At 41.5% G+C, this 16,031-nt stretch overlaps 1 protein-coding gene across 1 annotated transcript in view; it reads right to left on the reverse strand.

Moving 5' to 3' along the window:
• Positions 1-16,031, reverse strand: part of dnah1 (dynein, axonemal, heavy chain 1) — a 233,924-nt gene that overhangs the window by 30,804 nt on the left and 187,089 nt on the right. The window contains exons 61-68 of the mRNA XM_078414367.1: positions 15,565-15,684; positions 14,067-14,216; positions 11,152-11,312; positions 9,432-9,657; positions 7,354-7,549; positions 5,213-5,364; positions 3,747-3,943; positions 453-597 (exon numbers count right to left, since the gene is read on the reverse strand). Of these exons, the coding sequence (XP_078270493.1) occupies positions 453-597; positions 3,747-3,943; positions 5,213-5,364; positions 7,354-7,549; positions 9,432-9,657; positions 11,152-11,312; positions 14,067-14,216; positions 15,565-15,684 (1,347 nt within the window). The remainder of the gene's footprint in view (positions 1-452; positions 598-3,746; positions 3,944-5,212; positions 5,365-7,353; positions 7,550-9,431; positions 9,658-11,151; positions 11,313-14,066; positions 14,217-15,564; positions 15,685-16,031) is intronic.

A 16,031-nucleotide genomic window follows, 5' to 3' on the forward strand; every position in this document is an offset into this window, starting at 1 on the left:
TGTTCACCTGGATATTTGTTTGTATGTCACCCACACACTATTAAAAAATATATAGAAAGTATTTAAATTAACATCTGAGTAAAAAAACTGCCATAATTTCTCAAAGATCAAAGCCTAATTGGGCTTTAGTGCTAACATAAATGTTTGATGGCACAAAAATGAGATCAATCCAATTTCTTGGCATAGATAAACACATAGAAGAAAGAAGTAGAAAAATAAAGGATACATTGAGATGGCTGAAAGAAGTAAGGTGGGAGAAAACTAGTGTGGAGCAGAAACAACAGCACAGATCCATTGCACTAAATGGTCTTTCTCTGTGCTATAAAAACTGTTTAAATCGATATTGGACTTTTTCGCATTGTTTAAAAAAAAATACAAACAATGAGAATAGTACACAAAAAAAATAAATAATTGCAGCAATCGAACTCAGAAAAAAATACAGAAAGTCTGACCTGTGGCTCAATGAATTTTTGCCCAAGGTGCAGTGACACGAAGTCCTGCATGGCATTGGTGACTTTGTCCACTCGAAGACAACGCATTACAAGTAATTTCTGAAATGAATTTAGTCGAGCATCCAAAGTGCCTGGGAAAGGATGTCTATAAAAATAAAGGGTAACTACATTTAATTTTGGTTATAATGGTACCTGTAAATTCATGGTTCCTTAACCTTTGAAGCTTCTGGTAAACCTCTGAGATCAACATTTTTTTGGGAACACAAAAAATAATATGCATTTCAACTTGATAGACAGCCAATTACATTTGCCAGGATAAGACAGATCGTCAACTTAATTGTAAATGAAAAATTAGTAAATACAATATTATAAAATTAGATGGTAGCTAAAGAAGGGGTAGGTCCACTCAAGGACAAAGGTGGGAATTTATACCTGGAACCAGAGGAAGTAGCCAAGGTACTAAATGCGGGCTTTGGATAGGTACTAACCAAAAAGGACATAGATGATAGTGCAACAATGTTTAAGAAGCATTTTGACAGACATATGAACAGGCTGAGAAAGAGGAATATGGAACTTGGGTAGCCAGATGGGCTTAGTTTAGATTGGTATCATGTCTTGGACTGACATCTTGGTCTGAAATGTTTCTTCCTGTGCTGTCTTGTTCTTTTGGAATTTCTTGGTTGAAAGTAAGAATTTGAAATCTGTGCCCATGACCTATTGATACCATTCAACAACTATATTTGAAATGTTTTATGAAGTACCAAGGATTATTAGATTTTGAAGTACTTCTCTTTTAAATCATTGGAGCGCAGGAAGATTTTTGAGGATGTTTCCACGACTCAAGAGCCTGAGCTTTCGGGAGAGATTGGGCAAGCTAAGACTTTATTCCTTGGAGCTTAGCTGAGGGGTGATTTTATAGAGCTGTATATAATCATGAGTGGAATCAACAGGGTGAATGCACAGTATTTTGCCCAGGATAGGGGAATCAAGAAGGGTTAAGGAGAGAGGGGAAAGATGTAATAAACAATAGACAATACGTGCAGGAGTAGGCCATTCGGCCCTTCGAGCCAGCACCACCATTCAATGTGATCATGGCTGATCATTCTCAATCAGTACCTCGTTCCTGCCTTCTCCCCATACCCCCTGACTCCGCTATCCTTAAGAGCTCTATCTAGCTCTCTCTTGAATGCATTCAGAGAATTGGCCTCCACTGCCTTCTGAGGCAGAGAATCCACAGATTTACAACTCTGACTGAAAAGGTTTTCCTCACCTCCGTTTTAAATGGCCTACCCCTTATTCTTAAACTGTGGCCCCTGGTTCTGGACTCCCCCAACATTGGGAACATGTTTCCTGCCTCTAACGTGTCCAACCCCTTAATAATCTTATATGTTTCGATAAGATCCCCTCTCATCCTTCTAAATTCCAGTGTATACAAGCCTAATCGCTCCAGTCTTTCAACATATGACAGTCCCGCCATTCCAGGAATTAACCTAGTAAACCTTCGCTGCACGCCCTCAATAGCAAGAATATCCTTCCTCAAATTTGGAGACCAAACCTGCACACAGTACTCCAGGTGCGGTCTCACTAGGGCCCTGTACAACTGCAGAAGGACCTCTTTGCTCCTATACTCAACTCCTCTTGTTATGAAGGCCAACATTCCATTGGCTTTCTTCACTGCCTGCTGTACCTGCATGCTTCCTTTCAGTGACTGATGCACTAGGACACCCAAATCTCGTTGTACGTCCCCTTTTCCTAACTTGACACCATTCAGATAATAATCTCCCGTCCTATGCTTACCACCAAAGTGGATAACCTCATACTTATCCACATTAAACTGCATCTGCCATGCATCTGCCCACTCACACAACCTGTCTAAGTCACCCTGCAACCTCATAGCATCATCCTCACAGTTCACACTGCCACCCAGCTTTGTATCATCTGCAAATTTGCTAATGGTACTTTTAATCCCTTCATCCAAGTCATTAATGTATATTGTAAATAGCTGCGGTCCCAGCACCAAGTCTTGTGGTACCCCACTAGTCATTGCCTGCCATTCTGAAAGGGACACATTTATCCCCACTCTTTGCTTTCTGTCTGCCAACCAATTTTCTATCCATGTCAGTACCCTACCCCCAATACCATGTGCTCTAATTTTGCCCAATAATCTCCTATGTGGGACCTTGTCGAAGGCTTTCTGAAAGTCAAGGTACACTACATCCACCGGCTCTCCCCAGTCAATCTTCCTAGTTACATCCTCAAAAAAATCCAGAAGATTAGTCAAGCATGATTTCCCCTTCGTAAATTCATGCTGACTCGGAACGATCCTGTTACTGCTATCCAAATGCTCTGCAATTTCGTCTTTTATAATTGACTCCAGCATCTCCCTCACCACTGATGTCAGACTAACTGGTCTATAATTTCCCGTTTTTTCTCTCCCTCCTTTCTTAAAAAGTGGGATAACATTAGTTACCCTCCAATCCACAGGAACGGATCCTGAATCGATTGAACATTGGAAAATGATCACCAATGCATCCACTATGTTTAGAGCCACCTCCTTAAGTACCCTGGGATGCAGACCACCAGGCCCTGGGGATTTATCAGCCTTCAGTCCCATCAGTCTACCCAACACAATTTCCTGCCTAATGTGAATTTCCTTCAGTTCTTCTGTCACGCTAGGACCTCTGTCCACTAGAACATCTGGGAGATTGTTTGTATCTTCCTTAGTGAAGACAGATCCAAAGTACTGGTTCAACTCGTCTGCCATTTCCTTGTTCCCCATAATAAATTCCCCTGTAATAGGAACCTGAGAGGCAACCTTTTCACTCAAGTGGGAGATGGGTATATGAAATGAGCTGCCAGAGGAGGCAGTTGAGATTGGTACAATGACAACATTTAAAAGACACTTGGACAGGTACATAGGCAGGAAAGGTTTAGAGGGATATGGCCAAATGCAACCAAATAGGATTAGCGTAGACAGGACATCCTGTTTGGCATGGATGAGTCGGGCTGAAGGGTCTGTTTCCATGGGGATTACTCTACATCAATATCAATGGCATGGGGGGAGAGGCGGGGGTGAAGTGGAGTGAAGAAAAGAAGAGGGATTTAAAAGGTATATCCAGCAGATGACTCCAGTGGACTGCCCACAATGACCACTGGTCTATGGAGTAGTCCTATGCCCACATTCCCAATGAGCGTGCATTCTCTGCCAAGCTCAGTGCACCGGCAGCTTGGGACATTTGTGTGGGGAAATGATGTATGAATAAACATGTCAATAAAATAATTCTTAAAGTTCACCTGTGAGGATCCGGACTGTCAAAGATTATTTGAAAACCTTTCAAATTTTGGACAAAATCTTCTAAAAAGTTGGAAAAGCTCTGCAGGGTAGTAAGGCTCTGGATGTCTTTCCATGCTCTGTCTGAGAGCCACTCAGAGGCTGGGTTGGGGCTCAACATTTGGGTAGATGCTCCAGTGAGTAGGTAACGCCATTCATCCTATTCAATTACAATCACATTAGGAATGGTTATAATAGTATTGTTCACAAAGAAGACAAACACATAGTAACATATTATGTAAATATTTTTTGAAGTAGTTTACATTTGAAGAAGTAACTAGAAACTAGTGTTTGCTCTTTTGCTGTTATAGGGACCAATTTACATGCGATTTGCTGAATGACATATATGGACATTTTCCTCACATTATTCGCACATGTGCAATGTTTGGAAGCTATCAGATCATGTAATACCTGTGCATATTATAAATTTACAGATTAGGAAGATTGTGATGTGCATCAGCTCTTAATGCTGATTTGATTCCATCCCTTTATTGGGATATTCTGCTTCTCTGAAGAGGCCAGTTTGTGCTTCACTGAAGAGGAGGCACAAACTGTACAGCCATTGAGCAGGCTCGGGACCATGTCCACAGTAGCGCTCTGGTGCAGTAGTTGAATGCAGTCTAAGAGAATGGAGTATATCCTCTTCCCTCTTGGAAAAGTGCAATTGTGAGTACATGGATTCTCCTGACTTGCAGATAGGATACAACCATACCGAGCATCTTGATAGTGTGACAATGCCGCCTCGCTTGGATGCCGCTTTGATTCCCATCACTGACAGGCCAGGAGAGGCCAATCCCCAGCATCATTGTAACAGCTGGGTCCAATTAGCTGATATGGGATCAGCCCACCTGAACCTCGCCAGTCTACTCCTTAGACGCATCCTCCTTTGAGACCAGGACATCTGCTGGGATAAGCCCGAGATCACAAGCGTCACAGCACATGCGCTCTTACGACGAGGGACAGCTCCCTCATGAGGTCCTAGACTTTATCATCGTAAATAAAATATATCACAAGAGTTCTCCCTACTGTCAGTGTGATCACTGCTGAACCCTGCGTTATCGTTGATGCCACAATAGTTAATACATTCCCCAGAGTAGTCCTTCCAATCCTTGCGATCTGTTGCGATGTGTTGTGACACACCAGAATCTCTATTTGAGTTAGTGTATTATGAAAATACTGTACATCAGCAACATAGAGGCCAGTCCTGCAATCCTGCAATATTCGGATGATACTTATTAACTCTTGTATAGAATGGTTTTCTTCTCTATTGTAAGTATGCATGCTTGATATAAGAGATGAAAGTTCTACTAGGAAGCTTACAATGATGCAAGCACGCAGGGGACCAATTGTCCATCATCTCGACAGAGAGTACTGAGATTTAATGTAACAACTCACTAGGCCAATGGAGATTTATGGATGTGTTACTGACCATATCAATCCTGTCATCATTCATCATGATTCTCACGCACACCAGGAAAGCATACATAAGCTTGTGCTTCTCAAACAGGCTTCTGCAGACATTGAGGTACAGGCTGTAGGTGAAGTAATTATTGATAAGTTTTATCCTCTTCTCCACAGTATCTAGGAGACAATAAAACAGTTTTGCCATCTCTGTGAGCCAGTTCTGCTTAAATTAGATAATAAATCTTACGGCTTTGAACTCCTAGTAGAGATTGTCATAAACTCCTAGTAGAGATGAACAGGAACAGGAATTTGGTTAGAAGGGATAACATGGCCAACAATTTTATTGGTGGAGCATATAGGGTGTTATAAGTAGGGAATACAGATTGAACTCTGCTTGAATTCATAAGACCATTCTCGTTATTGATTGAACTGCATTAGGTATGTTGGATTATAAAACTTACTCCAAAACTGAATACCAAATGAAGTTTGCTTGACCACAATTCAGAATCGGAGTCATCGAGCATGGAAATGGGCCCTTCAGTCCAACTCGTCTATGCCAAACAAGGTCCTCTATTAATCTAATCCCAATTACCTTAATTTGGCCCATGTCCCTCTAAACCTTTCCTATCCATGTACCTGTCCAAGAGTCTTTTAAATGTTGTTATTGTACCTGCCTGAACTCTGGCAGCTCTTTCCACATACCCATCACCCTTTGAGTGAAAAGGTTGTCCCTCATGGTCCTATTAAATCTTTCCGGTAAAGTGACAAATTGCTAATTAGTGCATCACACAATCAGCAGTCAGAATGAAAAATACTATCGACAGTTAAGTCATGGTCTCGCACATATAATCTCCCATTACTCGTTCAAATATTCCTTAAAGACAAGAAAATTTAAAGATTGATTTTCTGATCTGCTTTCCCTCTTCCTTTTTTTGATGCACCTGTTTCTTTTAAAGATTCCATTCTTTGGGACTTGGATACGAATGAATACTATGTTATTGAGATAGACTTTAACGTCACCCACCATGTGCAACACGGGTGTGGGAGCAGTGAAAGTCATCTATGTAGCCTCAACACTCTGGAACCACAGATTTTAAATTTTGTGTTTTACAGGACATGCAGCTAGAAAACTTATACAAACTATTCATTTTTTCCCAGTAAATCTAGTTTGTATCTTAATCACATTAACAGGCTGACTGAAAATTTTACCAGCAAATGAAAGTTTAAAAAAAAGATCAGAAGTCACGGTAGCGCAGCGGTAGAGTTGCTGCTTTACAGCGAATGCAGCGCCGGAGACTCAGGTTCGATCCTGACTACGGGTGCTGCACTGTAAGGAGTTTGTACGTTCTCCCCGTGACCTGCGTGGGTTTTCTCCGAGATCTTCGGTTTCCTCCCACACTCCAAAGACGTACAGGTATGTAGGTTAATTGGCTGGGTAAATGTAAAAATTGTCCCTAGTGGGTGTAGGATAGTGTTAATGTATGGGGATCACTGGGCGGCACGGACTTGGAGGGCCGAAAAAGGCCTGTTTCCGGCTGTATATATATGATATGATATGATATGATAAAGCATTAACTTTTTCTAATCAAGATGCTGCCTGACCTTGTTTGTTCTGGATCCTAAAATGTAGGACGTATGCAAGTACATGGGAGAGAGAGCAGAGAATATTCACCAGGATGTTGCCTAGATTTGAGGACTTCAGTTATAGGGAGAGATTTGATAGGCTTGCATGGATTGTTTTCCTTGGAGTGATGATGCTGAGGAATGAACTGATGGAAGTATATTAGTTTATGAGAGGTGTTAATAGGGTAGATAGTTTATTTGATGTTTAATCCAAATTTAATTCACCTACTTTCATTTTCAGAGATCTTTGTCACATTCAATTTATATGGGCAGGACTACTCCCACGCTTTGGTTCTTGAACAACAGACTTATAAAATTAGGTTCTTCACTGTGGAACCTTAGCCTTCAGCATAATACAGTGTAATGCACTGATTGAGAACTAATTGTTGGCTACTCTGCCTTGGAACCCATAATGTGTAGCATTGTCTGTCACACGTCAAACAGCTAAATTACAGCAAATAGAAAATAAACAATGGAAAAGAGTGTTACATTAGCTTGAAGTAAACACGACTCAAAACGGTAGAGTTGACTTGCTTGGCTTACCTGCCCGCTCAGAATTTACAATGCCTGCCATGAAGATGGTGAGAAACCATTCCAAAGAATACTGATACATTGGGTCCACATTGGATAAATCAGATACACAGAAAAACAGAATCTGGGTCCTCTCGGCAACAGGGACATACTGGAGCCGAGTGATATCAATGTCCTTCTCTGTTTGTTCTGCTATTGTCACTTTCATCTGTGGAGAAACAAATTACACTTTCGGTATTGAAGAATCTCAGAAAATGTAGGCTAAGAGAAAGATTATTTTCCCTTTGGTCCCCTGGATTTTTACTACTTTCACCAGCCTCTCAAAACTGCTGCCAAAGTCCATATGAAGTACTTTAAATGCACTTGTCCCAATGACCATCCTTGTTACCTCCTCAAAAAAACGCACCACCTTTTTTGAACACGTTGACGCCTTACTCCTACATTCCTAGATGGTTTGTACGGCCTACAACAAAATTAAACCTAATGGTGTACAATTACCCTGTTTAACTATTCCTTCGCTTTTAAACAGTATAATGTCAGCAGTCCACCAGGCCTCTGACCTGCTTAGCTAGGAAGGATTAGAAAATCAAAGTCAGAGCCTCTCACTTTCTTTCCTTAGGCTCAGTAACAGCCCATGGTGTGTTCATCCCGGTCTGGTGATTTATTTACTTTCAAACATGTTAAACCTTATACTACTTCCTCTCTTGCTATATTCATCCCATCCAATATTTCACATCTTTCTTCTTAACCACCACCCCACCATTACCTCCTATTTGTGAATTTTCAGCAAAAATCCTACCAATATACTTCATCTTCGGAGGTTACCTTTGTGGTCCCTAAAATGACCGTTCATTTCTTCATTAACCTTGTGGTTTTTATGTATGCAAAGACATATCTTTGAACTTTTTGATTTTCTTTCCCATTTCTTTGCATTTCAATTAGTTTCCTAATTTTACTTTTAACTCAGAACCCTATTCCTCACTAACCCAATTCTCACACCAATTTTTATATCTTTCTTTGGCTTCCTGCAACATTGAGCTCCAGGTGTCTGACATAAACTTGCTTCTCTTTAACTTATCCTATCCTCTATGCATATCATCATCCAGTATGCTCTAATTTTGGCAGTTCTGGTTTGCTCCAAAGCTCCAGAATTTCCTTTAATCCCACTACTCTGACACTAATATAACAGCAAGGAATCAGTTCACTTTTGCCTAAGCAGTCCAGCTTAGTAAAATTTGCTTTCCCCTGACTTAGATCTTTCGCTACTCTTCTAACGGCGTACTTTTCCACAATTGATACATAATTGCTACCATAAAAATACTATTCGACTTCTATTCTAACATTTGCCCAGCTTCCGTGCCATATTTCCTTTCAACATTCGTTGAAATTAAATTTGCAATTGAATTCCATTTCATTGATCTGGCTACAAGGTGGCTTAAAAAAATCTTCTGAATGCAGTTTAGGAATTCTGTACACAACAACAGCAAACTTTCTGCTGCCTATCTTCTCTCCAGGTATGAATGGCCGTTGGCTTTCAAGGAGCTCATCTGTCCTTTGAAAATACTTTAATCTGAGGCTAACTATCATAGGGTCATATTTTAGTATCGGGTTACTGACAGCCCACAAAATGTACTCTTATTGGTTTAAATGGTTTTACTTGTTAGACCAAAAGTACCTTTTCGCAAATGAACAGAAAGGGAAGCAAAATAAAGGAGTCAATGTTTGCTAGCTGAATTTGGCAAGTTATAAATTTTGCTTCTATACATGTTCATAGAAACCTGGACCCAGACTTTGGAAATGTGGGTACCGAATAATAAAAGTATCAGATTTATTTTAGCACTCGCTAAGATAATAAAGAAAAATTTGAAAAATAAATTTCTTATTCATTCGTGGGATATGATGAAGCTAGAGTTCTTTGGGAGATGATGGAAAGGGTGTTGCAAAATGCTGCAATTTGTGGTAAGTTCATTATATTAAATTCAGAAGGTTGCTGTTGTGTGTCAAGTATGTAATCAGCATCTCTCTGTATGTCTTTCTCACTGTTTGAGATGTAACTCCACTTACAACTAGAGAACACTACTGATACCAACCTTGATTTCTCCTGCTTTAATTTTAGAAGCCTCAAGGACTTTGATTAACTCCACATCATCGACAGGATTGCCCTCAGAGGTGCTCAGACGTAAAAGTATCTGATCCTCTATTTCTTTTAGCTCGCTTCTCATTTTAGCATTGCTGATGATCAGCTGATTTTTTGCATCCTCCAGATCTGGACGCTCCTGTGCCACAACGCGTCCCAAGAGCTGGTCCTCTAGACCACTGCAAGATGGTAACACAGTTTAAAAGATGTACAAAATTAAGATTCCTCTGAATGAGTTTAGATTAGTCTGTTTCTTAAAGGCAGAAACATTCCGAATTTTCTGTTTGAATAGGAAGACCAAAATATTTAAACTTACAAGCATATGCAAACTGAAAAAAAACCTAATTGACATGGGAAATTTCTGGCAAACACAGCAAACCAATCAAATCACTATCTTATATTGATCCCACAGGGAGGTAATATCACCTTGAATCTACAGTCATTTCATAGGATCATAGTTGATTTGATTATTATCTCTATTCTGCATTCCTCTCTTCTCCGTCCAGATCCAGGGTAAAATTTGCCCTGCCATCCCATTTCTTTCATTCAATCGATCATTCTCTGGAATTTTTGTCACCTTCAGTGAATTGCCACCATCAAGCACTTCCTCCATTCACATTCTCTTTCAGCACTTCAAATGGATCTCCATTAAGATAGCTTATTTTTTCTTCTCCACCAACATCCACTCCGTTTTTTAAAGTATCCTCTTGTGCAATGCATGAATCATTATTTTTTTAACCTCCTCCCTTCCCACCATCTTGAACCACAAATACTTTTTTTCCAGAAGAAGCATCAATTTACCTGTATGTCTTTTCATTTAGAATACTGCATTTACTGCTCACAAAAAGTAGTTTATTCTGCATTGGGGGACAAGTCCTGAGTGCACGTGGAACACCTTTAGAACAGACCCAATTATTTGTCATTTTAATTTGTACACAAATTCCTCTGTATTCAGCTTCTTAAAATGACCCAACTCCAGTTCAAAACAAACTTAAGAAATAGTACCTAGCTTTGCAACTGAGCACACTGCAGATTTCTGAACTCAGTACAACTATTTGGGGCGGCACGGTAGCGCAGCGGTAGAGTTGCTGCTTTACAGCGAATGCAGCGCCGGAGACTCAGGTTCGATCCTGACTACGGGTGCTGCACTGTAAGGAGTTTGTACGTTCTCCCCGTGACCTGCGTGGGTTTACTCCGAGATCTTCGGTTTCCTCCCACACTCCAAAGACGTACAGGTATGTAGGTTAATTGGCTGGGTAAATGTAAAAATTGTCCCTAGTGGGTGTAGGATAGTGTTAATGTACGGGGATCACCGGGCGGCACGGACTTGGAGGGCCGAAAAGACCTGTTTCCGGCTATATGTATATGATATGATATGATATGATATTTCAGAGAATCACGACTTGCTTTCAAGCAATCGCAGTGTTTTCTACCTTGTAATTTTAAATAATTCTGCCTCTCCCCGGTAACATTTCCTTCAGTCTGACCTTTTGTCCCATGCACCACTTTTTTTTTGCATTGTCATCTATTTTGTCATATAATCATTCCTGTTTTTCGTCCTTTAGGCCTTTTCTTTCTTTCTCCTCTCTTCCCTGTTTCTGTTTAATCTAGATTTTCAGTTTTTAGTTTTGGACTTCCAGAATGAGCTATATTTTGCTTTTGTACACATTTACCTTGGAGATAGTGTGAAATTAATGAGAGTGACCTTTGTTGATATCTCAGGAGTGTAGTGAGGATTGGGCAGCTTGGAAGTAATGTACATTTTAAAATCGTCATGATAAGGGATAACTGCATCTCCCAGTTTTATAACTGTGCTCCCTTGTTGCTTATAGGTCTGGAAAACAAAAATATATTATTTAGTATGGTTACATCCACATATGCATAAGCATTTATGTCATATGTTTGCTTTTGACATTTATTGGCACAATATCATTTGGATTTTAGATTATGATTTTGTAGGTTCCGGCAGTTGCTTATGGTCCATGAAGGTCATAGATATTCAGTTTTGCGCTGCCAGATCTGTTTTGAATCTATCCTACTTAACACAACTGTTATGCAACACCACACATGGAAGGTCAGACATAGAACAGTACAGGAACAGGCCCTTCGGCCCATAATGTAGATTAGTATTCTTCCGCATGTAATCTATATCACTCCATTGCCTGCATATCCATGTGCCTATCTAAAAGTCTCTTAAATACCTCTACCACATCTGTCTCTACTGCCACCCCTAACAGCATGTTCCAGGCACCCATCACTCTGTGTGTAAAACCCAGGTGAAAAAAACAGGAATCAGTTTTCCTGAATTCTGTATGGTGGTCACTAATATCAATGTAATGGACAGATGCACTTGTAAGACTGATCAGGATGAGGATGTGGATTCACATTTCATGTCACGATTCACTCACACCCTGGTACAGACTGTCTGGCATGAATGAAGGGACGTCAATCATAATTCAAGCAGCTTAGACAATAAAAGTATTTATTGAATTACTCCTGGTGATGAGTATTGAAGTGCCCCAATCATAGACCTTGATACTCTCACCGCTTTTTTGCAGTGCTGTTCAACATGGAGGAAGACTGGGAGGAGTTGGCTGCGCCTAACGGCTGCGGCTCTCTGGCAGTCTGTTGTCTTTTTTTCTTTTTTTTTGTTTGTGTCGGTGTTGGGATGGTTTTTGTTTCTGTTTTTGGCTGTGTATGTGTGGTGGGGGTGTGTGGTGGGGGTGTGGGGTGGGGTGGGGGGGTGGGGCGGGGGGAAACCTTTATTTTATTAGGTCTCTTCCCCGGGGCGCGGCTCGGCTGCGGGCCTTAACATTGCCGGCGCAGCTCGGCTGCGGGACGTTTCAGTGCCCGGTGCGGCTCGGCTGCGGGCCTTAACATTGCCGGCGCAGCTCGGCTGCGGGACGTTTCAGTGCCCGGTGCGGCTCGGCTGCGGGCCTTAACATTGCCGGCGCAGCTCGGCTGCGGGACGTTTCAGTGCCCGGTGCGGCTCGGCTGCGGGCCTTAACATTGCCGGCGCAGCTCGGCCGCGGGACGTTTCAGTGCCCGGTGCGGCTCGGCCGCTGGACTTAACATCGCCCGGTGCGGCCGCGGGACGTTTCAGTGCCCGGTGCGGCCGCGGGACGTTTCAGTGCCCGGTGCGGCTCGGCCGCTGGACTTAACATCGCCCGGTGTGGCCGCGGGACGTTTCAGTGCCCGGTGTGGCCGCGGGACGTTTCAGTGCCCGGTGCGGCTCGGCCGCGGGACGTTTCAATGCCCGGTGCGGCTTGGCCGCTGGACTTAACATCGCCCGGTGTGGCCGCGGGACGTTTCAGTGCCCGGTGCGGCTTGGCCGCTGGACTTAACATCGTCAGCGCTGTTCGGCCGCGGGACGTTTCAGTGCCCGGTGCGGCTCGGCCGTTGGACTTAACATCGCCCGGTGTGGCCGCGGGACGTTTCGGTGCCCGGGGCGGCTCGGCCGGGGGGCCTTCCATCCCCTTGCGGGGGCTGTGCGTGTCGTTTGCCTCGGTAGGGGTCGAGCTGCCTGTCCGTGGGTGCGGGGGGAAGAGAGGGGAAGTTTTGTTGCCTCCATCACAGTGAGGGGGTGTTTGGAGTCACTGTGATGGATGTTTGTGTTGGGGTCGGGTGTCCTGTGTTCTTTTCTTTTTGCTGTATTTTGTGTGACTGCTGAAATTTCGCTCGGTGTTGTGCCGAGTGACAATAAAGTGTTGTTATGTTATGTTATGTTATGTTATGAGTGCAGAAGGAAGGTGGTAATTAGGAGGAAATTCTATGCCCATTTTTGGCCTGATTGATCAATTTTGAGGACCCAGGATAACTTTTTCTTTTCTGTGCACCAAAGTATTCCCATCTCTGTTACATCTCTCCTACTGATGGGACGGGATGAACCCAGGGATTGTGATGGAGGAGTCAGGCTCATTGCCTGTTAGGTACCCACATTATGCAAGTACAATAATGTCAGGCTGTTGCTTGAATAATCTGTCAGATATTTAAACGTCCCAGAAAATTGAAAGAATGTCTTTGCAAAATCAACTGGGTTATGATCAATTTCGGCATGTCTAAATTCAGTACCTGCATTGAGGCTGTTTGTTCCATCAGATTTTATCCTTTTCCTGCTTTTGTAAAACAATTTGATACATCCACATTGCTTGTTAAGTCATTAAAAAAATGAATCATATTCTCATTCTAAAATGGCACAAAGACTAGTCTAAGTAAGGAGACCCGATTTCCTTCATTGAAAGCCATTAGTGAACCTGGTAGGTTTTAAAGACAATTTGGTAGTTTTGACCGGAGACTTTTCATAAACTTGCCCATTGATGACAGGTCTAAATTGTACAAGTGCTATAATGGGATTTGAACACATGTCTCCGAACTGTTGGCCCAAGCCACTGGACTTCTGATCTGCTGATTTAACCACCTAAACATTGCATCATCAGGGTGCAGATCATCATTTTCTATTCATTATGAATGAGCAACTAATAGTTGCAGTGGATGACTTCCTAAGTATGTGCATCAGGTGAATGTGGGTCTGTGTGCTAGGGACATATAGACAAATTATATTACAGCCAATATGTGTCTACTGCTTTACCATTTTCAATAGTATGGGCTCCAGGGCTGGATCCAGTTCTTCCCTCACATTCTCCAAAAGACAAGGCTTTCCAAAACGAATGGCATTCTCAAGACTCCGCAAGAAGTCACGATCAGACATCTTGAAAATATCTAGTCCTTGGTCTCGTTCCTGAAATGGACAAGAAGAATCAAACTGATTAGATTAGTTCTTCACTTTCTTGGGTGGAAGATTCCACTCTTTGAGAGAGAATTAAACAGTTGGGTTTTCTAAGACACTCTATTGGATGAATCAAATTCAATTTCATAATTTTCCATGGTGTGATTTGAGATCTTAATTCAAGATTGCTCATGGAGTACTATAATAAAAGCACTGCCAGTTTTAGACACAAAATGCTGGAGTAACTCAGTGGGTCAGGCAGCATCTCTTGAGAAAAGGAATAGGTAACATTTTGGGTCTGAACCTTTCTTCAGACTTCCTTCCTACACACACTGCCAATTTAAGTTGTGCGGTTGTGTGACTGAATGCACACTTGCAATATTATACTCTCAATCTTCTCATCTAATCTCCTGGAGACTTTGCCCATAATTCACCATGCTCTGCAGATATCTGTAAACTCCTGATCTTTGTGCAAGAGTATCCTGAACCAATAATATTTTTTCTCTTGATGGATACTGCTTGACTTACTAATTCCATAATTTTCTGTCTTTATTTCCGAATTAGAGTCTCAGCCATATTTTATTTCTGTATGTGTGTTAGTTTCCCTTTAATCCATCGTTAAATGTGCTATTTTTAATTTATAAATCCAGACAGAGTGGGTGTTAATAATGGATGACTTCAATGATTTTCAACAGTGAAATGCCATCAGCAAACATGAGAAGAAGAGGAGATGGACCTTTCCAACTGTTTGGAAAGTAAGCTTACTTCTCGTAAACCATCTGGGATCAGTTAAGATAGGGACTATGTCTTTTGGCTTAGTGTCATCTTCAGATTAAATTAAATTTAAATCACCTTCGTAACACTTTTAAGAAAAGATATTTCAAGCTCAAATAATTGGCATTGAGCATTATCCAGTGTCACTGGATAATAGAATACTGCAGTGTGAAATTCCCAAAGTATTTGGTTGGCAGGTAACGGTATCAGCATCAAAGTGATTTCATTACTGTGAAGGTATTTATTCACAAAATGCTGGAGTAACTCAGCAGGTCAGGCAGCATCTCGAGAGAGAAGGAATGGGTGACGTTTCGGGTCGAGACCCTTCTTCAGTCTGAAGAAGGATCTCGACCCGAAACGTCACCCATTCCTTCTCTCCCGAGATGCTGCCTGACCTGCTGAGTTACTCCAGCATTTTGTGAATACCTTCGATTTGTACCAGCATCTGCAGTTATTTTCTTATATCATTACTGTGATATGTTTCATATTTTATACTCCTCATACCAAAAAGCTGATTAGTCTTTACAATTGTGAGTTGTCAAGTTTTTCATAAATTAGTGTCTAATGTTATACAGATAACCCGTACCAAATTTTTAATCCATTTATTTGCTTGACCTTGTGGATCAATGAACAGCGGCCATCGTTGAGAATATTTCATGATTATTCCATTCTCAACAGATAATGCATCTTTGGGAAGACCTGAAATCTATGAAACAGAATGTATATTAGCAAATATTGGTTAATTTGAAATGAGGATATAACATTAAAAAAATATAGAACTAGGTTATTCGGGAGTGACATCAAGGGATATTTCTTTCATACAGAAGGTCATGGAAGATAAAACAGATGGAGAGCATGCAGCTCAAAATATTAAAAACATTGCCCTGAATTGCAAGTAAAGGAACTTTTCTTCATAACTTAAAACTTTAATTCCAGCTCTGGAGGCTGGCCTCCTACACACACATTTTGTTCTAGTTATGTATTCCATTACTACCTTTTTCGTGGAGAAATCTGATTACAAATTAGTCATTTACCAACATTCATCCCTTAACC

Source organism: Rhinoraja longicauda, chromosome 17 (genome assembly GCF_053455715.1).
Source record: "Rhinoraja longicauda isolate Sanriku21f chromosome 17, sRhiLon1.1, whole genome shotgun sequence".
Classification (NCBI taxonomy): Eukaryota; Metazoa; Chordata; class Chondrichthyes; order Rajiformes; family Arhynchobatidae; genus Rhinoraja; species Rhinoraja longicauda.